The 24,649-nt window shown below is 37.9% G+C and overlaps 1 protein-coding gene across 5 annotated transcripts in view; it reads right to left on the reverse strand.

The window, feature by feature from the left end:
• MKLN1 (muskelin 1) overlaps positions 1-24,649 on the reverse strand; it is a 346,539-nt gene that overhangs the window by 54,470 nt on the left and 267,420 nt on the right. For all 5 annotated transcript variants that reach the window (XM_056123894.1, XM_056123893.1, XM_056123892.1 and 2 more), the window contains 3 exons: positions 14,465-14,542; positions 11,758-11,823; positions 2,328-2,440 (listed from right to left, as the gene is read on the reverse strand). In XM_056123894.1, coding sequence (XP_055979869.1) covers positions 2,328-2,440; positions 11,758-11,823; positions 14,465-14,542 — 257 coding nt within the window. The remainder of the gene's footprint in view (positions 1-2,327; positions 2,441-11,757; positions 11,824-14,464; positions 14,543-24,649) is intronic.

Here is a 24,649-nt window from a genome sequence, read left to right on the forward strand (position 1 = left end):
AACAATGGGAGGACAGTGACAGTGACAGTGACAGTGACATTATTCACACTTATCTATGTTTATACCTAATACCCAATGATAATGAACTTGGTCATATAGTTTCTTCTGGACAAGGGGACAAAAACAAAGGGGATGAAAACAAATATCCTACTTTATTCCTCCAGCCCCTGACTGAGGATGGGTCCCAGCCGGCCCAGAGGAAGGTGAGCAACTATCAGAACCACAGGGTCTCCGCTGAAACTAGTCAGCACAAAAGGAAAAACCAAGTCAAAGCAACAGAAACCAGTAAGACCAGGATGCAAAACAAGTGCTCACTATTAAATGTTACTGTAGTTTTGTGAAAATCTGTAAAAATCTAACAAAGAATTGAAACAGGGACTGAAGCTAACTGCAGGGTTTAAGAATCACACAATGGGGCTGGAGTCATAGCACAGTGGGAAGGGCGTTTGTCTTGCACGTGGCAGACCCGGATTCGATTCCCAGCATCCCATATGGTCCCCTGAGCACCGTCGGGAGTAATTCCTAAGTGCATGAGCCAGGAGTAACCCCTGTGCATCGCTGGGTGTGACCCCCCTTCCCTCCCAAAAAAAAGAATCATATGACAAAAGATTTTTTATAGACTGTATTAATGAATGGAGAAGAGACCTGGGAATCTACAATGGAGGCCAAAAATGTTTGAGAAATTTAAGTTGAGAAAGAAAGAAAAAGATGTAAGAAACACAATAGTGGGTACAACCTGGGCACTAACTGGATACAAAAAAGAGGAAGGATTTCATGGTGAAACCTGGTCTTATTCCAAGAATATCCAAATACGCAACCAAACTAGATTGAAAGAGTTTAAAACATATATAAGCTAGGTATTTTTTTTTAATCAAGAACTGAAATAATATTTTCACACTAAAACAGCAAAAGCAATCTTTATAGAAATAAAAAGGAAAAAAAAATCACAGAATTTTAAGATCGCTTTGAAAAGGTAAAACCTAGCGAAGGAGGGGATAAGGAGAGAGCTGAAGGGTCTAGAGTGCGTTGCTTTGCAGGTGCAAGGCTCCTAGTTTGATCCCTAGTACCACAAGGGTCCCCAAGCACTGCCAGCAGCAGAGAACCACATGAAACTAGTCAAGCAGCCCCCACAGCCCCCAGTCGCCAGCCCTCAGCAACACTACTCAGAAACCAAAGCCCAAATCAAAGCCAAAAACCCACTTGATTAATCATTAAAGCACATCGAATATGCAAGAAATCAATTTCCTAGGATGTGGGTGTTGTTTTATTTGTTTTGGGGTCTCACCCAACAGTGTTTAGGAGTTTCTCCTGGTTCTGTGCTCAAGGATCACTCCTGGCAGGCTTGGGGAACCATCTGGGATATGAGGAGTCAAACTCATCTTGTCCATGTACAAGGCAAATGCACTACCTGCTCTATTATTGCTCTGGGCCTGGATTTTATTTTTAAATGGTCTTATTTAAAAAAAAAAAATCAATGAACTTTAAATGAGCTCTTTTCCTCTTTCTGATTTGCAGTTACTACTATTTTGTTACTGTTTATTTTTTACCTTATAATCTGAAATGGAAAATAGAGGTACAATAAATTCTATACATATCTGGAAAAAAATCAATGTCATATTATTCAAAGCCATAAACTTAAGTTTTTTATTCACTAAGGACATATTCATATACATATATACTATTACTTTACATGTAAATAGATACACAGATGCACCTATTAAATGTTAGTTAAAAATAAATTAAAATGTCATTTGTGAAAAATTGACAGAGGAGCTGGAGCGATAGTACTGCGGGTAGGGCGTCTGCCTTGCACAGGCCGACCGGGTTCGATTCCCAGCATCCTATATGGTCCCCCAAGCACCACCAGGAGTAATTATTGAGTGCATGAGCCAGGAGTAACCCTTGTGCATCACCGGGTGAGACCCAAAAAGAAAAAAAAAAAAAAAAGGAAAAATGATAGATAGTGAACTGTAAGGAATCAAAACAGTGAGATAATTAGAATTCTGAAAAATGAGAATATTTCTTTCCAGAGGTCATCAAAATAAGATGCTCAAAAAATCAGAAAGCGATTTACCTTTCTGGTTAAAGCAATTAAAAACAAAAATCAGAAAATTATGAGAATTTTCCATTTATTTCCATTAAATAGTTCTATCCATACTGTAGCTGAGGAATCAGGTATAGGAACTGAAATGCATGAATACTTAAACCAAATATGGTGACCACAAATTCTGCTGATACACGTCAGAGAAAAAGACCAGTCTGGAAAAGGCAGTACACCACCCTCAACCCCACTGTAATACAGACGTGTGAGAAGCCCAAACACTTGCCTCTTTCTCAGTGTCCCTAGAGATACATGTCCACTGGTTTTCCTTCACGCTGTATGCCCAGAAGTCGGCAAGATCCTGTGTTCCATCCCAGCCACCAAACAAATAAACAGTCTCTATGAAAGATAGAAAAATATGTGTTTATAAAAAAAAGAGCAAAATTTACAATCCAGTTGTTTCCATGATGATTAAATAAGGCACATGTAACTAAACTGAAAACAAAGATTTCATTGGTAATACCTCAAATACATTCTAAACTAGTATCTGTTAAACATCAGTATTTCTTAAACCAGAAAAGGCAGTGGCAGGACCACTATTTTGAGAAATAAAAACAGATAAGTAGATGGCATTCCTTGGGATTCTGATTCCCCACATTTTCAGTGGATACAACAGTCTGTTTGGGAAGTTTCCCAAGTGACCCTAGTGCTCAGCTAGTTAGTCCTGTGTAACAAAGAGAAATCCCTAGAGAAATCTATAACACACAATCTAAGATAAAGACACTTAGCTGCTTCAAAAGAAACCTAGCAGTAAAACTGATTTTTTCATTGTAATACAAACAACAAGACTCAAACTGGCTGAGTGATAGACAGACATCATAAGACTAAACTGCTACATAGCCTTGGAATTCCATGAAAAGGGGTGGGGGGGGGGGGGAGAAAAATTTTCCAAACACATTATGGTAGGTTTAACCCATCAGAAACCGTTAAGTCACATCAGATATATTTTGATAATTTAGTTTTTTCTACCTCTGTGTTTCAATGTTTGTTTGTTTGGGGTCACACTTGGCAATATTCAGGGGTAATTATTACCCTCAGGAATCACTCCTACTGGTACTCAGGGGATCACAAGGGATGCAAGTGTTTGAAGCTGGGTAGGCCATATGCAAGGAAAGCACATTACCCAGCTGTACTATTTCTCTGACCCCATAGTTTTTTCTTCCTCTGAAATGTCTATGTAACATCCATGGACATTGTCACTGAGAAAAATGGATTTCCTACTCCGTGATTAGTGAAAAATATCCTTCACTAATAGCCCTAATCGTCCACTCTTCCTTAGACTAGTCATGCCTCTTTCTTCAAGTAGCCCCCCCTTGGTAGATGTCTTATGTGGGACTCAGCAAGTTCACCAATTACTTTTTGGAGTTAAATAAGACTAGCACAGAAAACTATATAAGCCAGTTAATGTGCCCTAAATCTTTAAATCTTTGTAAGATCTGACATCTTAGTGATGTGTCCCAGGACAGTTTCCATTCCAATGTGGAAGCAGTGTAAAAGTTTTGTCTTTCACATGCTGACTGGCTTCTCAAGAGTTCCCTGTCATATTTTCATATCGTTTCAAATTCTGTCACCATCCTAAGAGCAAATAGTTCTGTGCCTTGATAACCTGGGGAAATCAGAACAATGCCTCTGATAAGGACAACTGATACAGAACTGAGTTCTGGTGCTAATAAGGTACTCAAACAGGTCGCTTCACTTCCCTGGTTTCAGGTTTTTCATTTATAAAACTTTCAGTGTTTTGGCGACGTTGCTTAGGTACATGAAAACATTCAGAGGGCTGTCAAGCACAAATAGAATTTCTATCTTTAAAACATGCACACAAATAAAGAACTGAGCAGTTACTAAATGCACAATTAAGAAGTACGACTGTATCAGACTCCATGTCTCAGTACTTAGGAAACTTCTGGTTCTATATAAATGCAAAATAGGGCAATTTTAGAAATAGGGCTTCTCCAGAAAGAGTTGGTGATGGGTCTGGTGGTGCTGGGGACTGAGGGCTCATGAGAGACTGAGAATGAACTTGGATATTGTACACGGAGATATGTGCTCCACCCTTCTGAACTGTATGTGAAAATGATGTTAAACTATTAAAAATGGTCCTGTTTCAGGGTTGGAGATACGGCTCCAGTGGTCAAGTACATGCCTAAGAGTGTGGCCTTTGGGTTCAATCCCTAAGTACCACATGGGCTCCCCAGCATAGCTGGGTGCCCTGCTGGTTCCTGAGAACTGCTAGAAGAAACACAATCAGAAGCGGTGCTGTTCACCACCCCAAGTAAAGTCCATATCTCAGATCTACAAAACAATCCACTCATAGTTAAATGACATTCTTTTCCCTAAAGTGCACACAGTAATGCCCAGAAATGCAGAATTACATAAAAAATTAAGTTTTTTTCATCTGACATAAAATTATGTGTTAAGGCTTCACGATAAAGGCAATTAACCCTGTTTAACAGTGAAGCCTGGAGAGAAGGGGGCAACTAACTAAAATAGCAATTGACCTTTTGTTTTATATCGTTTCTGGGCACCCTCTGGATAAGGTTACCCTGGTTCATTAACTTTAATAACCCTTCCTCTTGGGCTCTGGGTTCTCAATGTTCTTTCTGAAAAGCAGGTCTCTTTGTACGCATAAATTCTCACAGCAAAGAAAACCCACATTTCCACAACAGCCTCATTGATAGCTGAGCAAAATAAAATCTGGCACAGAGCAAGCATCCCAGTGGAATTAAGCCAAGATGTCATTCTTGTTTGTGAACGCTTTGTGGTTCCAGTTCAAGTCTAATAGTAAAACTGAATGAATTCAATGGAAGCAGGATCTTTGGACATACCTGAACATAATGCCTAACATTCATTTAAATGAAGTATCACATAAGTTAAATAATTCGGAGATCAAATATTATCTAGAAACAAACACCAGAAAATGCATATGTGTGTGTGTGTGTGTGTGTGTGTGTGTGTGTATACACACACACACACACACACATATATATACACATATACCTTTCTGAATCATAAAGAACTAAAGGTTCTTCCAGCCCATGTTCTCCCTTGAACACGTACTTCACTTCCAGTGTCTCTATGATCTTTGCTTGCTTGGTTTTCCACTCTGGAGTAGCTGTGCTCTTTCTCTTGAACACATACTTCCTCTCTTTCCCTTCGCATCTTTCCAAGTTTTGTTCAATAAAAACGATCTTGTTTTGGGGTGGGAGCAATAGTCCAGCATGTAGGGGACTTTCTTTATGTGCAGTTGACCCGGGTTTGATCCCTGGCATCCCATGTAGTACCCCAAGCCTTCCCAGAGTGATCACTGAGCCAGAGTAAGCCATGAGAATGCTGGGTGTGTCCCCAAAACCAAACCAAAACAAAGATAAAAATCTTGTTTCACTTTTTTAAAAGAGTAGCAAACTAAACAGAAGTTAGAGAGAGAGAGAGAGAGAGAGAGAGAGAGAGAGAGAGAGAGATGGTACTAGTTGCAACATAGTAGACTAGTGATAGTGAACTGGATATTCACTGCCATGTTTCTAGGGTATTATTTAAAAATTCACATACATCCTTGGGGCAGTACAATCGCATCAAGCATCAGTGCATTCTGTTATTTTTGCTCTGTATTTAGGGGTCATATCAGGTGCCAGAGTGGGTGGCCTCACACGTATGTTCTTCCACTTGAGCCGCATACCTAGACCCTATTTTTCAAAGGGGTAATAGATGTAGAGCTATTCACTTCTCCTACCACTGAAAGGATCTTTAGCCAAAATATTTGCAAAAAAACATTTTTTTTGGAGGGGGGGCGGGGCGGGTGCCACACCCTCAGCTGTACTCAGGGTTATTCTTGATCCTGGACTCAGGAGTGATCCTGATACCCAAGGGACCCCACACAGTGCACAGAATTTGAAGGGGTGGGTGTCAGTTGCATACAAGGCAAGCATCTTTCCTCCAGTACTCTCTCTCTCTGGTCCTCAACAATATATTTTTAGAACTAATCTGACAAGGTACTTCAGAGAACAAACAGAAGGACTCTGTCCCTATCCTCAAGGAGCTAAATCTAGTCAAAAATTAAAAACGACGACATCAACCACCACAATGTAGACTAAGTGTCAGCACCATGGGAATGCTAAAGATGGAATGAAGTATACCTAGGTGAGGGGATCACGGGAATATTTAAAAGTGACAGAGTAATTAAAGAATTAAATTAAGCAGTGGTGGAAATGTTTAAACGGTGGTGAATAGACTATTCCACTTTAAAAAAATACAACAGGAGATGAAGATAACGTCAAAAAGACAAGTAGGGCTCAGCTCACAGAGGGGGTTAATAACACCAGGAAGGTTTTTATCTTGACTGCAGAGACTGATAGTAACTGAAGACTCTAAGTAGCAGTGTGATAAGATCTGACCTGAATTTACAACATACATGACTCACTGAAGTGGAGTCACCAAGGAAAAAAGAAGGATTAAAAGTAAAATAACCAGTAACAGCCTATATATAAAATGTCAAACCATTTCATTAAAATTAAATGTATCAATTATCTATCTATCTAGTTATTCTTACTCAAGACCCAAACACTGAAATTCAATTAAATTCTTCAGGATACATCTTTTTAGTGACAAGTGCTATACAAACTCTATGGACATTAATTATCTGAAAAAAATCTGTACATCTTTTTAAGTTTCTGGGCCACACCCAGTTATACTCAGGGCTTACTCCTGGCTCTGCACTCAGGACCATATGGGATGCTGAGGGACCATATGGGATGCAGGCGATCAAACCTGGGTCGGTTGTATGTAAGGCAAAGGCCCTATCTGCCATACTATCTCTCTGGCCTCTGTATATCTTAGAGATATTTAAAGTAAGTTAGGAATGTTAACATATGTCTCTTCATTCACTTCTAGGCTTTTCATTTTATGTGCCTAATTCACTGTCTATCCTTCTATTCTAATTCACAGGAATAAACCAAACTGTGCTGATAGCACAATTCTCCACAAGATGGCACACTATTTTTGTAATTAAATCATTTTCCCAATCTGAAACAGTATACAGTGCACTACTATAACGTAACCTAACCTCTGATAAAATTCATGTGTCAAAAAGGAGACACTAAGGACACATACTTCACATATCTGAGGTCTGAGTTTCTGCATCCAATCCCCAGACATCAAAGCCCAAAAACAAGAAGAGGAAGTAAAAGAAGGGTTAGCAGATTAGTGAAGAGAGCTAACATAATTCTTACTTTAATACAGACTCGGAGGAAAAACAGCAAAAAATTGAAGAAATTTACATTCAAGATCAAAATGGAACCTTGCTATGATTATTTCCGTTTGGAAGCTTAATCCTTCTAAAAATACTGGATGATTTCACTCCTCTAGCACATGGGATATAAAGAAACAAAGCAAGGGAGCGGACAAAATCAAACGAAAACAGACCCAGGGACTCTGGGGGTAAGAGGCGTATCAAAGGGTCAATAGGTCGCTGAAAGAGAATATTAGTCTTTAGGTGGTAAGTATGGAATGACAACAAATTTTGAACTTACAAAACACAGTTCTATAAGCCAAGTTACCGCAACAAAAATGAAAAAAATTGAAAGAAGCCTTAACATCCTTAGCCAATTCTGAGCTCGTGACTCAGCAGATTATCAAACGGATTCATCTGCCTTCCTTGTTCAAGAGAGCTATATTCTTTCATAAAGCAAAGAACAATCTTTTTGGTGAATTTAATATGCACTTACATTCCCTGCTAAGGGGTTATATTTTCGGCCATGGTAATATATTTTGTACTCTTTAATTGTCTGTATTTCAGAATTTAAGTCTGTATTTCTCCTAACTGTATGACAGATTCATGTAATCCGAATATACAGAAATACAGAAATATACTAATTTGTGGAGTATAAGATAACATGAGACTGACACCCAAGGACAGTAAACACTAGGGCCAAGAAGACTGCTCCATAGTTGGAAGTCTGCCTTGTGTGTGTGTGGGGGGGGGGGGGGGGGGAAGGGGGAGGGGAGAGGGAGAAGGTAGCTGGAATAGAGAAGGAATCACTAAGAAAATGAAGGTTGGAGGGATCAGTTGGGATGGGAGATGTGTGCTGAAAGAAGTACATAAAGGACCAAACATGATAACCTCTCAGTATCTGTACTGCAAACCATAATATCCAAAAGTAGAGAGAGAGTATGGGGGAAATCGTCTGCCATGGAGGCAGGGGGAGCATGGCAAAGCAGGGGTATACTGGGGAGATTGGTGGTGGAGAATGTGCACTGGTGGAGGGATGGGTGTTTGATCACTGTGTGACTGTAACTCAAACATGAAAGCTTGTAACTCTATCTCACTGTGATTCAATACAATTTAAAAAAGAAATATAGCAATATGATTAGATTTATAATTAATCATCAAAACCATTTAGTTGCTTCCTCAAAGATGATTCTTTAAGGGCTGGAGAGACAGCACAGTGGGTGGGGTATCTGCCTTGCACATGGACATAGCGGGCTGGATCCTGGCATCCCATCTGGTCCCCAGGGCCCACTGGGAGTGATCCCTGAGCACAGAACCAGGAGTAAGCCATGACCACCACTGGGTGTGGGCACACCCCCACCAAAAAAAAGTCTTTACAGACTTCAAGGAAAACTAGTAAGTGGTGCCACGTGTTTTTTTAAAGATGAAAGTGGCTGGAGAGAGTATGAGGTTACGGCGTTTGCTTGCATCTTGCTGACTCTCGTTCAATCCGAGGCATTCCTGAGCACAGCCAGGAGGCACCCGTGAAGGAAATACTTTCACGTAATTGGTACCAAACAGTCAGAGGTTCGAATTTTCAAAGAAGGGTTCTTCTGACAATACCACCCCCTTCTTTTGTAGATACGAAAAAAAAAAAAAAAAAAACTGGGGTTTGCTTGAGTTTTCTACCTATTCTCAGAGAAAGAGAAAAAAAGGCTGGTACCAAACTTACAAAAATTTCAACCACAGTTATATAACAGAGAACTGTCTAGTGCAATGGACATGTTCTTACACTAAAATTTGGTTTTTAATTCCCTGAAAGACTGAAACTTTTGTTTTATCATCAACCGTGCACCTATAAAAGCTTGATCCAGTATTCATAAAGTTCAACAAAATAGCACTCAAACAAAAAACCCAAATGGCTCTAAACTGAAATCCGAAATCTCTAAATTTTCTATGGTACAAATATTGGCTTTAAAATCTATCCAGAGCCTGGATAAAGAGCTTAATGGGATGAGCGCATGCTTTGCATGCAGGAGGTACGGATTCAATCCTTGGCACTGTTAGGTCCGCAGGCACCTCTGGGAGCCAACCCAAGCCCAGAGCCAGGAGCAGGCCCTAGCATCATTAGCTGCACCCCCTCGCCCTCCCACTTCCAAAAACGACAGACAGGTAAGGACATACATATACATTCTAAACTACTTCTATTACTATTAACAGACGTTATTACTAGAAGTACGGACATGGGATAATTTTCCTTTGTTGATTTATAATAATTCTCGTAAAGCAATCAAAAGGAAAGACTACTCCTTTAAAGATCCCATCTGGAATAATAATCTATGATTAGAAAAGGTATTCAAGTCACTCTTACTATGCTTTCTTATACTGCATCTTTCTAATGCAAGTCAAGTAAAAACTCCAACTCTTCCTCTGCTTGATTTTGCTACGATGAGCGAGGAGACAGCCGAGACCGCATCCATATCCAGGACACCACTGTGACAGAAATTAAACCCTTGGCCACATGGGCCACATTTCTGGCCCTTGTTTATTTTTTAATTTTCTTTTCTTTTTCAAAGAGTATTACCTTCTGCTAAAAATCCACCCTTCATGCACAGTACAAAGATGGTACAAGTAAATGTTTATCACTCTGAAAATAGTTCAATTTAAGAGTTTTTGACCTGAAAAGCTAGCTTTTAATCCTAAAGGACTTTGCTCAGAGAAAAATCAGGATATTTCTGGCAGAAAACGAAACATTTATTTGCATTTCAAACGACTTTTATTTTCAATTTTCAAATCTCACGGATAGTAAAAAAGGAGAAAAATTATTTCCCTGATAGTAAAAAAGAAGAAAAATCATTTTCCTGTTTTTTGTACATGTACTTTGCCTATCTCATACAAGAAATATTATGAAAATCCTGCTCACTGATAAGGCTCCTAAATGCCAAGTAAACCACATTGTTTATTTATAGAAATAAGTGCATGTATATTCACTGAACTCTTGGGTTAAAAAAAAGAATCATCAAATTCTACAGCCGAGTCAAGTCTATTTTGGGGAAGTGAAAGCCTTTCAGGGAGAAACCAAGATTTGGAAACTGAATTTAAATGAAACATTTCCAAAGAGATAACGAATAATATTCTTAACCCAGATCACTAACTTGGTTATACAAATTAAGCAGTTAATTTTAAATAAAATGTTATTTCCCTATATTGCTTACAAAACATTTATGAAAATGCATCAGTTCCAAAAAGATGACCTACATTGCATTAATTTTTATTCTTAATTTTTTTTGTAGTAAATCAAGCAGAACAACTTACTTATTCCCAATATCCAATGAGCCAGCATACCACAATAAGAAGAGTATATGTTATGCTTGGAAAAAGCTTTAAAATGTCTGGATTCATACCGGCACTCTACAGAGTAAAGTTTTTCTAAAAATCATAGAGTAAAATAAAATTATACTAAATTTTTGGCATTATTTGCTTTTGAAGATGGTAATTTGACACCTGTTATAATTATGGCATTAGCCTCTAAATATAATGGTGTTTAAGCTGCCCACGGCTATAGAAACCTAAGGAAGATTTTCAGTACCATGTTATAGAATAAAACTTGAGAGTAGGGGCTGGTGCGATAGCACAGCGAGTAGGGCGTTTGCCTTTTTGCCTTGCACACGGCTGACCCGGGTTCGATTCCCAGCATACCATATGGTCCCCCGAGCACCGCCAGGATTATTTCCTGAGTGAAGAGCCAGGAGTAACCCCTGTGCATCACCGGGTGTGACCCAAAAAAGCAAAAAAAAAAAAAAAAAAAAAAAGCAAAACCTTGAGCAAGCGAAGAACTAAAAGAAATTATTTCCAGACTTGTGAGGAGTTAGTTAGCCATTACTCTACCAACATAAAAGCTACCTAATTTGCTATTCTCTCCCTTGAAATACCTTAATTCTTTTCCTATGTTACCACATTGCTATAATAAAACAAAATGCACTGAAAATCCAGAAATACTCTATAGTTTACTATGAAAATCTAACTATAAACCTACACACACCACCACCACCACTCACAGTACTATAAAGGGATGCACATTCTCCCTTTTAGTTTATCTAATTTGATCTGTGCAGCTGCCAAGTCCCTTTCCTTAGATGCCACTGCCTGGTATTGGTTATAACTGTGGCTTATGCCTATTTTCTCTGCTACTTAGTTATGACAAGTAACATCAAACCTTTGTGATAAATATAAAGAAGTACAATCAAACTTACCTGGCATTTCATATATACATATATATATATATATATATATATTTTTTTTTTTTTAAAGAATTTGCTGTCCAGGGCTGGAAGAGTCAACCTGGGTTTGATCCTTTGTACCATATACAGTTCCCCCAAGCAAGCACTGAGCACAAACAAGTGTGGCCAAAGGAAAAAAAAAAACCACACTGCTTTCCACTGCAAGTATTCCTCACCTGTTTGAACATCAATAACCATCTGATGGCCCCCTCTCATTCCTGGCCTGGTATCTTCTCCATCACCTGGAATGAAAACCAATTATTTTCTTCTATAGGAATAGAAAGTAACAAAAATAACATTCTTCTGTTATTAAAGAAAACCTATACGAGAAATGTAATTTATAGCTGTGTTTATAATAATAATAATCTTTAGGTTACTAATACAACTGGAAGCCATTTGCCATAAACCAGCAAAGTCTGCACATTCCATAAAAATATGACAAGAAGCTCTAAACTATGGAGTAACTAAGTAAACGTGAAAAACAATCACACAACTGGATCCCAGGTGCACAAACATTAATTACCACAATTAATTAGTATCATGAGTACTTTAAAGACTTATAAAATTAGTTAATAAAACCCCAGGTGTTAATCAAATTTTATATTAATAATTTTCTTAACATATTAATTTATACCAATATTTCGAAAATCAGTTCTCACATAATTAACCAAGTATTTTATTTCAGAACTGACTGAAAATGCAACAATGGCTTCTCTGTAATTCTTACTTACATCACAAAACTTAACAGACAGGTTTAAATATAATCAGTATAATCAGTATAAATTTCAACTTCTGAAGGGGAAAACTGTCAATTTATATCTACTCTTTATAGCAAACCTTACATAAATAAATGAAGCTATAATTTTGTTCCAATAGTTGCAAAAGTTACAGAATTCTACTGCCTTACTGGCTATAAACCAGAAACTTCATTAATGGAATATACTGCTTGTCTAACAACTTGCCCAGTATCAGCTTTGTCCTATATTAGAAACTGGGAACATTCAACTTTTTAGTAATTTCACTGGGATACTACTAAAAAAATAATAAAATGTTGGTTTCTTGACACACAAAAAAATTTGATGCAAAACTGAAGCTTCTCATACTAATGTGGTGTTCAAGAGCTAAATATTGAGAATTACCTTGCAATTTTTTCCCCTCTCCTTTCCAATGGCTAGGCTTAAAGTTTCAGTTCACAATCAATGAAGCTTTTGTCTTTTTCTTTCTGTCCCCCAAACCGGTCAGTACTGCCACTTCCCCTGCCCCTCGTTTTGGGGCAATACCTTGGACAAGCTTTGATGAATATAGACTAAAAAGCAAATGCTCTTAGGAATATAAGGTCCAAAGACGCATCCACCCAAAAATTTTAGTTCCAAACTCATTGTGATGCTTGATATAAAAGCATGTAAAGATATTACTTTTTTTTCTTAAAATGGTTTGGAAGGCTATATTCATTAGATCAAATATAATGCTAAGAGAAATGAATCAGAAAGAGAGGGACAGACATAGAAAGATTGCATTCATCTGGGGAATATAAAGTAACAAAATAGGAGACTAACACTCAAGAATAGCCGAGATAAGTACCAGGAGGTTCTCTCCATGGCTTAGAGTCCAGCCGCACATGCTAGGGAAAAAGGCAACTCAGATAGAGAAGGGAGCACCAAATAAAGGTGTTGGGAGGATCCTCCCAGGATGAGAGATGCATGCTCAAAGCGGACTATAGAACGAATATGACTGCCACTCAATGCAAACCACAGCACCCAAAAGGAGAGAGAGAACAAAGGGGAATGCCCTGCCACAGAGGCAGGGTGGAATGGGGAGGATGGGGTGTGGGAGGGATACTGGGATCAGTGGTGGTGGAAAACAGGCACTGGTGGAGGGATGGGTACTCGATCATTGTATAATCGAAACCCAAGCACAAAAATTTGTAAGTCTACAAATATACTTCATGGTGTTTCACTAATAAAAATTTAAATAAATAAATAAAATATAAAAAAAAAGTTAAAAAAAAAACAAAAAACCCCTCATGGCCAGAAGTAACTGGAAGACTTGAAACAATAGTAGTGCATTGGTATGAAAAGAACAGATTGTGGAAATATTTACTAAGTCAAATTCTTAAGATCATGGTGAAGATGGGAAAGAAAAATGTTAAGGACAATTTTGAGGGTGCAGGGGCGGGGTGGAGATGGAGAGGTTTAGAGAGTGGAAATTTAACAGTGCCAGCAATTATCTTTATAGTAGCACTATAGCACTGTCCTCCGGTTGTTCATCGATTTTGCTCAAGCAGGCACCAGTAACGTCTCCATTGTGTGACTTGTTACTGTTTTGGGCATATCAAATACGTCACAGGTAGCTTGCCAGGCTTTAGCATGCAGGCGGGATACTCTTGGTAGTTTGCCTGGCTATCCGAGAGGGACAGGAATCGAACCCGGCTGCGTGCAAGGCAAAAAATGCCCTACCCGCAGTGCTATCACTCCAGCCCTTTATAATATTTAGTTATAAATACTTTACAGTATTTAGTTTTAAATTTCCACAGCTTCAGATAATCCTGTTTCTACTTTTCTTATAAACTCCATTAGCTATTTAGAAAAATGCAAGATTTTTCAGGAATACATATTTAGCACTAGAATAATAGTATATAATTTTACAACATCTCTAAAAAAGCAGTTAAGATGTTAATTTGTGTGGAAACTAATCTGCTACAGGAGTAAAACAAAAAGATCTGAAAGTAAAATTTCATATAACAGAGTAACTCTGCCATCTAGTTAAAGAATGTTTTGTTTTAAATACTGGCTTTACAATAACGGAATACTGTGACTTTTGAGCTACCTGGGGATAAATGGAAACTGAAAGCAAAAATACCTACAACGTGGTAGGTAGGCTCACCTTTGGTACTTTTGGGAATGATCTGACTCCATCGTGGCTTGTATTCCTGTTGACTGATGTACTGATTAAATAAGCCATCTGTAAATACCAAAGGATGAGAAACAATTACACCTGAACAGCTTATACTTTCATTACAGAAAAAATATGTGTTGAAATGCTGAGGCCTACATTAAGGAAAACCGTTAATGTCAATAACACCACAGTACACGTTTCCACAAAATTTGCCAGCTGAATTTTCATTCTACCTACCATATAAACAGTAAAATAATAATGGGAACAACCATGCAAAAAAATTGTTTAGCAGCCACTCATATTCAAATTTAATCTTTTTCGTCATTTTTACCATTACTATATAAGAAAACTAGACAAGGAAATGGGAACGCCAATAACTGGTCTCGGCCCTTATTGCCTAAAACAAATCCTATTACAGTGTAAATTATATGTCTACATATGTCAAATGTTAACATTCAAACTGTCTTACTGCATTTCAGTCTGAAAAACAACACTACAAATTAGGCATTATCATCTTTGCTTGGGCTGGAGCAATAGCACAGTGGGTAGGCCTTGCACGCAGCCATCATGGCCGACCCGAGTTCGATTCCTCCGCCCCTCTCGGAGAGCCCGGCAAGCCTCCGAGAGTATCTCGCCCACACGGAAAAGCCTGGCAAGCTCCCTGTGATGTATTTGATATGCCAAACACAGTAACAATTGTCACAATGGAGACATTACTGGGCCGGCTAGAGCAAATCGATGAACAATGGGAGGACAGTGACAGTGACATCTTTGCTATAAGGATATAGAAATCTTTTGTTTTTCCCAAAAAACTAAGGAATTTAACCAAAATCACATAGCTCTTGAATGATTCCTGTATCATACTATGCTCTGTTATATTCCTGATTGTTTTATTAATAAATTCTTAAACCACTTCTTAAGAGTTGTTACAGGATTACTACAAGGGTCCTGGGAACCAAACTATTCATATATATCCAGTCTACCTCAAATAATTATCCAGACTTAATGCCATGCGTCCCAACAAATATTAGGTTAAGAATAGTATGGAACCCAGTCCTGGCTAATGAAAAATGAAGATCTTCTGGGACTTCCTAGGAAATGTTTCCTTATTTATAAGTGGGTACAGAGAATACATAAATTTTACTCCTCAGGAAATTTTTATAAATGTAAATGTCCAGTGAACATTTACAGACGTATGAGAATGAAATCTGGATCAGTGATTTAATCAACCACAAAATTTACCTCACACGTGTATTTTTATGGCAACAGTAGCATTTCCTTGTTTTAAAAATGAGTTTCCAAGTTGCAATGGTGGTGGGATTGGTGTTGGAATATTGAGTGTCTCTAACAGATCATCATGAACAACTTTGTAAACCACAGTGTTTATATAGTGAGGGAAAAATAAAGTTTAATGAAAGAACAAACAAATAAAAGTTAGCTCCCTGTTACAAGGACCCCACAGATTATAATTTATAAAATCCCTTTACTATAAATTCTGTCAGATGACTGATTTTAATCTGAATAAAATTTCCCTTTGCTTTGTCTATTTTCTGAAGACAAGTCTCACCAAAAAATTTTAAGTAAAACAGTCTGTTCTTCATAACTTGTACATTCTCCAGATGCTGCAACTTAGAGAAATCTCCCTAATCTTTCTTTTCTGGGTAGTTAAGAAAAGTCAATTGTAACTACTCCCTTCCACATTCAAGTCTTTTCAGATGACTTTAACTGGAAACTTCCATCCCACACACAAATTCAGCTTCTTTTTCTTTGTTTTGGGGGCATCTCAACATTCCTACAAAAAGGAGTTTCTATCAGTCTTCTCTTCTTTTTTTAAACTAACACTTACAAATGAGAATTTATATCTTAGTTGTGAAAGTAGAGGAACAACTCAAATCAGAATTGATTTCAGTGAAAGGACTCCGATCATATAATGTGCTTTCACAGGCCTTTTTGACAATTCACCAACTCTGTCCCATTACAAGACTGAAAACTCTTCAGACAAAATTAATCACGATCCTAATAATACAAAAGGCAAGCTGATAATAAAAGGCTAACAGTAAATTTAGAATTATATAGAAATAAAATTTAAGCTTTATTCAGTTCTGAGGAAGGCACAGAAAAGTATAATAAAAGTAAATTTAAGTAAAATTCCTTTTACTTAAATTTAATCACAGAAGATAAAATTATTCGGTAAAGAGAATGACTTTTAAACATTAATGCTACACAATCGCTCACTGAAAAAAGATGGCAAAAGAACAAATAAAAACAAACTGAGGAAAATCAGGAAACTGCAGGACATGAAAACTAGGAAGCAAAAATAAAGAAAATCAAAAAAGTAATAAATTCCATGTTTTTAGTAGTAATGACACTTCCACATTATTCAAACTATTTATATGACTATTTACATTAAATCAAGTTCCTTATCTTTCAAGCTGGTGTTTAAGAGTTGGATATAACTGAGGATATAATTTTCTGATTGTGGCATACTAGGGTTTACCAACTAGTTAAAACCATAAGAACTAGATATTTACAGGAACTATGTATGTCTGGCTGACTTCACCTTATGGTTATCTTAGAGAAGTTTCCAGAAGCATATTTTCAGCCATGTGAGGTTCTCAAAGTCAGATCATTAGGGAAAGATCAATTTGCATTCTGAGTAATGCTGAGAAGAAATCAGGGGAAAACCGCGTAAGGAAAAACCTTGTTCTCCCAGAATGCAGCCCTAGTTCCTGGCCCACAAGCACCTCCTTCAAACAGAAAACATTCATTTCACTGCAAGATTGATAATACTAGCAGAGAATCAACACAAGATTTACACAGATATAGACAGGAAAGAAAGATACGTATGACTATTGAAACCATGTTACCTAAACTACGATGAAAACTTAAGAATAAAAAAAAAATTGACAAATGACTTAAAAGAATAATACAAGAAAACTAGATGAAAATGACCACTTTTCTATGAATATATTGTTCAAAGGAGTAAGGAATCCTCTCAATAAAATGAATTGAAATTAAAGAACAAAATAGCTGGAGAATAGAAATAAAAAAAGTAAGTAGGACAACACAGGAAATCAATCCTAAATTTTTAGAGTTGAAGAAAATAAGAAAAATTGAAAACATGACAGATAAAAGCCAAATTTTTTTAAAGAGGCCCAATTAATAACAGTAATAAAAATAAGAAAAGATAAACTTGAAATTTTAACATAACATGGTTTGAGGAAAAAGTATTGAGAGATTTTAAGTACGTTAAACAGAGCACATTATTTCCAAACCAAGGAAAGACGAAAGACTGGGGAGACAGCTCAAGTGTTACTACTGCACATGCCTTGAATGTGGGAGTTTGATCCCTAGCACCAACATGCCCCTGGTGGTCCCCATGCACTACAGTTGTGACTCTGGTGGCCTCCCAAAACCAACAGTTGCATGTCCTAGGTGTGGCCTCTATTTTTAAAATGGGGTGAAGTAAAAATGTTAAACGTTGGGGGGGGGAAGAACAGACATATTCATCACTAACTGCATCACACAAATGAAATAACTATTCTAATTGAAAGGCGGCAATTATCTTCTTAAAAAAGTGCAACTAGCAGGAGCTGGAGCAATGGTACATCAAGTAAGGCCCTTGCCTTGCAGATGGCTGGCCCAGGTTTGATCTCCCGCACTGAGTGCAGAGCCAGGAGTAAGCCCTGAGCACAGGTGCCAAAACCAAACAAACAAACAACAAACCAACAAAAATAGTTCAAAAACATTTCGACTAACCTGACCGCTGGAGTTCTAGCACAGATGGCACAGCACACCCTGGCATAGGAAAACTCCTTTTCAAAAAGTTAGAAACAGATTTGAAACTTAAATAAGTGTGACTGTGGCCAGGATACAGAGCAGGGGATGGGGCTGAGGGTGAGAGCACTTGTCGTGCATGCCCTGGTTTCACTTCCCCATACCAAATACCCTCCCTGCAAGCACTTCTTGGGAGCACTCCCAAGGACAGAGCTGAGAGTAGGCCTCTAAGCACCAGTGGGTGGGAACTGCCTCAAAACCAAAACAAGTAGCTATAATTAAAACAGGACAAATATTTTCTAAATACTTGACCTGGTAAAAGAAGATTCTGTGTGCATGTGTGTGTGTGTACGTAGGGCTGTGTGTGTGTGTGTGTGTGTGTGTGTGTGATGAAACTGAGTCCCTCATACATGTGAAATACATTATCACTGGGCTATAACTCAGTGATAACAGAAGTAGCTATTAAGGTAAGTTCATTTATACTTTATGGAAAAAATGTTACTGGAGATGAAAACATACTTCAAAAAGTATTTCATTCAAAGTAGTGTAATTTAAAATCTGTATAATTCTATGAACATGGCTTCAAATAAATAAATGCTGATGGACTATAAGCAGAAGAAAATGACCGAACATTCAACAGAGTATACATGAACTGAGTAGGAAATGTTTACACTTTTTTCTCAGCAAACAAGAGATTAAGGCAAAATTATTATTTATCAAGATTTATTCCTTCACGCCCTACCAAGGTCACAAGTTGCCCCCCACGAGCGGCTCTCTGGCATGGCCATGGCTCCAGAGGCACAAGGACTTAACGCAGAGCCTTGCAGCTTGCAGCAGAAAAGTGAATGGACTATGCGTTAATCCACAGTACCATGCCTCCCTGGGAGGGAAGGGGTGTCGCTCCCTTCCGCCTTTTTCCACCGGGGCAGCAAGATGGTAGCTGCCTCGAAGCTTATAGGAAAGCCAATAAGCTTTCCTATAAAGCTGGCAGTGACAGGCCAAAGGCAACCTCACGGGAAGTGGGGGCGTTCCCGGCTCGTCCTTCACGCCCCACTGAGGTCACGAGTTGCCCCCCACTAGCGGCTCTCCGGCACAGCCATGGCTCCACAGCCACAGAAACCAATCTCTTAAATATCTGACTCTTGGCAGAAATCCCTCCAGACTTAATAAGTAAAATATCAGAAATCCCAAATGGTTCTCATAACCAGCTATAAAAAACAAATTATTTCACAATGCTTTTTCAGCAGTTCTGATTGTTGGGTGGAAACTCTAAACAACAATGGTCCATCTTTTGTCGAAATAATGAATGTAATCAAAGTAGAGAGTTAAGTAGAAATCATGTGCCTCACAGGCATTGGGAGGGGTGGAAGGGGGTATATTGGGGTTCCTGGTGGTGAAAAATAAGTACTGGTGAAGGGAAAGGTGTTTGATCATTGCATGACCGAGACTTAAACCTGAAAGCTTTGTAACTTTTCCCACAGTGATTCAATAAATAAATATATATATAAAAAAAGATTTATTCAACATGACTTGCAAACAGACTATTTCAACCTATAAAGAGCATTGCCCCAACTACTGACGAATTCACATTCTGTCCAAGTACACAGGAAGTCATAAAAAATAAGTAGAATGGGTCAGGAAGACTCATCAAACTTCAAAGGATTAGAAACATAAAGAATACGTTTTCCAACCAATGCGCATTCATGCTGGAAACCATTAACAATAAAAACAACCAGAAAATATTTATTTTAAAACTAAAACTATCTTTATATAACTATGGTCACAAAAGAATCATATCACCTTGTAATGAAAAAATACTGAACTGGACAAAAAAATGAAAGTACTTCACAGCACAACTGAAAAACAAGAGTTATTTATATCCTGAGACAAATATGCAGGAAAATTGAGTCTGAAAATTAAGATGTTAAGCATTCATTTCAATAATTTACAAAGGGACAGAAAATTGATCACAAAGGAGAAAAAAAATACAACATTAAACATAAGTCAAGAACATTAGAAAATAACAGAAATGATGAACAAAGCAGACACTGGTTGCCTAAAAGACAAGTGAACTTGACAAACTTCTGGTGATAGTAATGAAAATTACTATCACTAGGAAGATTATTGAAAATTAGGGAATTTGCCTTGCACGCGGCCAACTTGGCCGACCTAAGTTTGATTCCTCCACCCCTCTAGGAGAGCCCAACAAGCTACTGAGAGTATCTCACCCGCAGGGCAAAGCCTGGCAAGCTACCCATGACATAGTGAATATGCCAAATACAGTAACAAATCTCACAATGGAAACTTTACTGGGCCCCCTTGAACAAATCAATGAATAACGGGAGGACAGTGCTGCAGTGCTACAGTGCTACTAACAATAAGAATTTGTACGTAACCAGCACTGCACTGCATTGTCCTCCCGTTGTTCACAGATTTGCTCGAGCGGGCACCAGTAACGTCTCCATTGTGAGACTTGTTACTGTTTTTGGCATATCAAATACACCACGGGAGCTTGCCAGGCTCTGCCATGCGGGCGCGGGATACTCTCAGTAGCTTGCCAGGCTCTCCAAGAGGGGCGGAAGAATTGAACCCGGGTCGGTCACATGCAAGGCAAACACCCTTACCTGCTATACTATCGCTCCGGCCCTTGTATGTACCAGTCAAATAAAATCAAGTAAATCTCAATAAACCCTACAAACATGAAAGAGTACAGAAGGGGCTATGAGGCATATATTCATGTTCATTCGTTTGCAATTTTTATTTTATTTATTTATTTATTGCTTTTTGGGTCACATCCAACAATGCTCAGGGGTTACTCCTGGCTCTACACTCAGGAATTACTCCTGGCAGTGCTCAGGGGGCCATATGGGATGCAGGGGATGCAGGGAATCAAACCCAGGTCCAATCCCCAGTTTGAAAATTTTAGATGAGACTCATAAATTCCTAGAAAAATATAACTCAGTAAAGCTAAACCAATCAGACTTGAGTCCACTAATGTTAAAGGAAATTTAGGAAAAATAAAAACACTCCCTCCGAACAAATTACAAAGAGATATCTCAAAGTAAAATCCAAACACAGGAGGAAAAAAAATCATGCATTTTTTGTGTGCTGGCAAGTAACATGCTTAATCCTTAGTCCCAATTAAAGTTTTTTTTTTATAAATACTTAAATAGGGAAAAAAGGTGAACTCCACAACCCATTATATGAGGCTAGAAATTGGAGAAAGACGAGAGCAAACTTATATAGCTAATCTCCCTAATGAAAATAGTTGGAAGAGTTCTAACAAATGTTGCATTAACCTATATCTAAGAAACCAAAATATTTATGACAAAGACCACTAAGAAATGCAAAGTATACTTGAATTTAACATCTGAAAAATGATCGCCATAAATTCACATAATAAAACAAGAAAAATCATATCACATGAGAAAAACGTCAAAATCAATATCCATTTATAATCACAAATTCTTAGCAATCTAAGAACCTAAAACAGGATCCCCAAATACTCAAGAACAAAAAACTGTATTTAACAATAAATGTTAAAAGCATTTCTTCCACCATCACAAATGACTATCATTCAGTAGTATGATGTCAGCTTGACCTTGTATTAAATCTTCTAGACAAAAGATTAAACAGGGCTGGAGAGATGACACGTAAGGCAGGTTTTGCAGGAGGAGCCCTGGCTTGACCACTGGCACTGCTGAAGGTAGCTGGGTATGGCCCCAAAACACACAAACAAAAACGGTTAAATATGCTTATGAGGAAAAAGAGGCATGAGTATCAGGAAGAAAAACTTCTCACTATTCTCAGTACTTTAAACAATGAAAATGAGCACACAACACAGCATGCTTGATGATATAGTTAAGCAAGTAGAAGGAAACTCAATACCAAATGCCTCCATTTGAAAAGAAGGATCTCAAATCAGAGGCCTCTGTTTTTATACTGAGAAACTAGAAAAAAATACAGCAATTGAAACCATATTGTGTGAGAACTGGAGTAACAGTACAGCAGGTAGGGTGCCTGCCTTCTGACTAAGGTTCCATCCTCACCCCATATGGTCCCCCGAGCCCCTCTAGGAGTGATCCCTGAGCACAGTCAGGAGTAAGCTCTGAGCATAGCTGAGTGTGCTCTCCCAAACAAAACAAAATAAAACAAAACCCAAAACAAATAAACAAAAAGAAACCATATTATATAGAAGGACATAATAAAGACAATGGCTTAAGTTAATGAAATAAAAAGAAGAAAAAGAAAAAGCAAGGCACAGAAATTCTTTAAATAACATGGCTAGATTTTTAGCCAGACTGGTAAGCAAAAAAAGACCCAAAAAATTGCAATATCAAAGATTAGACATGACACACAGGCATTAAATAGTTGATATCAGATTATGAAAATTTTATACAAATAAATTCATTAAGAGTTACTACCAATTTAGATAAAATGATAAACTCTGAGAACCAAAGATTCTAAATCGTTTAATACCCATTATTAATACTGTGTAGTAAACAACCTTGTCAATAAGGTTACTCCAACAAAATCTGAGATCTCGCTTTTAAAAAAAATTGGAGCGCAAAATATGCATACCAAATAATTAACAACTACTACACAAGGAGGTGAGAAGCGTACATAATAAGAAAACGGGAAGAGGGAAGAAAGGGTTAGGACCTCAGGTCGACACTTTAGGAACACTTGACATTATCCCTCCACCTCACAAAAGCAAACTTTCATTTCAATTGCCAATCAGGTAAGACTACAAATGGAAGCTTCCTTTGAGTATTTTCATTTCCTAGGTAATGACTTTCACCAGGCAAACTCAATTCTACCTTTCTTCACTGTGACTGTCAGGTAAGTAGTTGCAACTACAGATTCAGAAATTTCCTCTAATGAAATTGAATGTAAATGTAGGAACTTTTCTAGGCAGACTGGCACTTTCGTAAAATACAGACCACACTTGAAGAACATACCAATAAGCTAAAAATCCCTTTTGTTTCTTCCTTTATGAAAAAACTTGATAGAAACTGCTTTTGATTCCCTAGGTCTTCCTATTTCGCAGGCAGGAACTCCTTGCCCTTCTCTGCTGTTTTCAGTGGAGCAGAAGCCAAAAACTCTCCAGTGTTTACTTCCTTATTTGTCCAACAAAGCATCATCAGTGAAGTCAGCAGCAAGCTGAACCACCCTGGAAGGAATGTTTATTAACTAAACATTGTTGCAGGCCCGTTGAGGAGCACAAAGTATGAAAAGGAAAAGAAAAAAAGACTTGAAGTCTCATAAACAGAGTTACTACCAATTTACCCTTAATCTGGCTTCTTCTGAGAGGTGGATGGGTAAGTAAGGCCTCTACAGTTTCAGGGCTGCACAGATTTCAAGAGTTAGTTGAATATACCATCAGAGAGACAGTTTTAAAATATATTTTTAGCTTAATTGTTATGGAAAACTGCTGGTAGTTTTGTTCTCTATGTTCCCTTATCGTGACACCAGCACTGTAATTTGTGTTAATTAAACCACAGCCAAGTGTAAGCCACCAGCGGTACAAGCCAGAAACAACCTGTTAAAATACTGAATGTCTTAAATATCTAAAACAAACAAAAAAAAAGTAACAGTATTTGTACGTTTGCCACAAGGTCAAAATCACACAGAATTTATTCTAAGAAATTACGCGCACACAATTTCACCCATGGCATTTCATTTTTTTAAACAAGTATTTCTTTTTGTATATATCAATTTATTTTACCAGGACAGGGATTAAACCCTGGGTTTCACACATACAGATTTACATTCTTGGCCCTCACAAATGGTATTTTAGTGACTTGTTAAGAGATAAGATATCATATATATATGTTCATATATATGTACATCTATTTTTTATTTGGTATACTAATAAAACATACTCTATTTCAAAGACTCAAATCATTTATCTTAGCACTGTCTGTAGCACTGTCCTCCGGTGGTTCATCGATTTGCTCAAGCAGGCCCAGTAACGTCTCCATTGTGAGACTTGTTCCTGTGTTTGGCATATCAAATACGCCACGGGTAGCTTGCCATGCTTTGCCGTGCGGGCAAGATACTCTCGGTAGCTTGCCAGGCTCTCCGAGAGGGGTGGAGGCCGGGCCGGACATGTGCAAGGCAAACGCCCTACCACTGCGCTATCGCTCTAGCCCTCATTTATCTTAAGTATGATTATCAACTGAATGCTCAACTGAATAAGCAGCAACAATGTATAAGACTGAAAGTACAACTTGTTTTTATAACACAATAGAAATGGAAGTAAAATCAGAGGTTAACTTTTCATTTATAAACCCAAAGAAGGCAGTACTGGGGCTCTGTTTTTATCAAGTATAAAACACTCCAACATACAGGATCTGATAAATGAATACCCAGTACCAATGAAGGATAAAGTAA

Source organism: Sorex fumeus, unplaced genomic scaffold, assembly GCF_029834395.1.
Source record: "Sorex fumeus unplaced genomic scaffold, SorFum_2.1 ptg000048l, whole genome shotgun sequence".
Classification (NCBI taxonomy): domain Eukaryota; kingdom Metazoa; phylum Chordata; class Mammalia; order Eulipotyphla; family Soricidae; genus Sorex; species Sorex fumeus.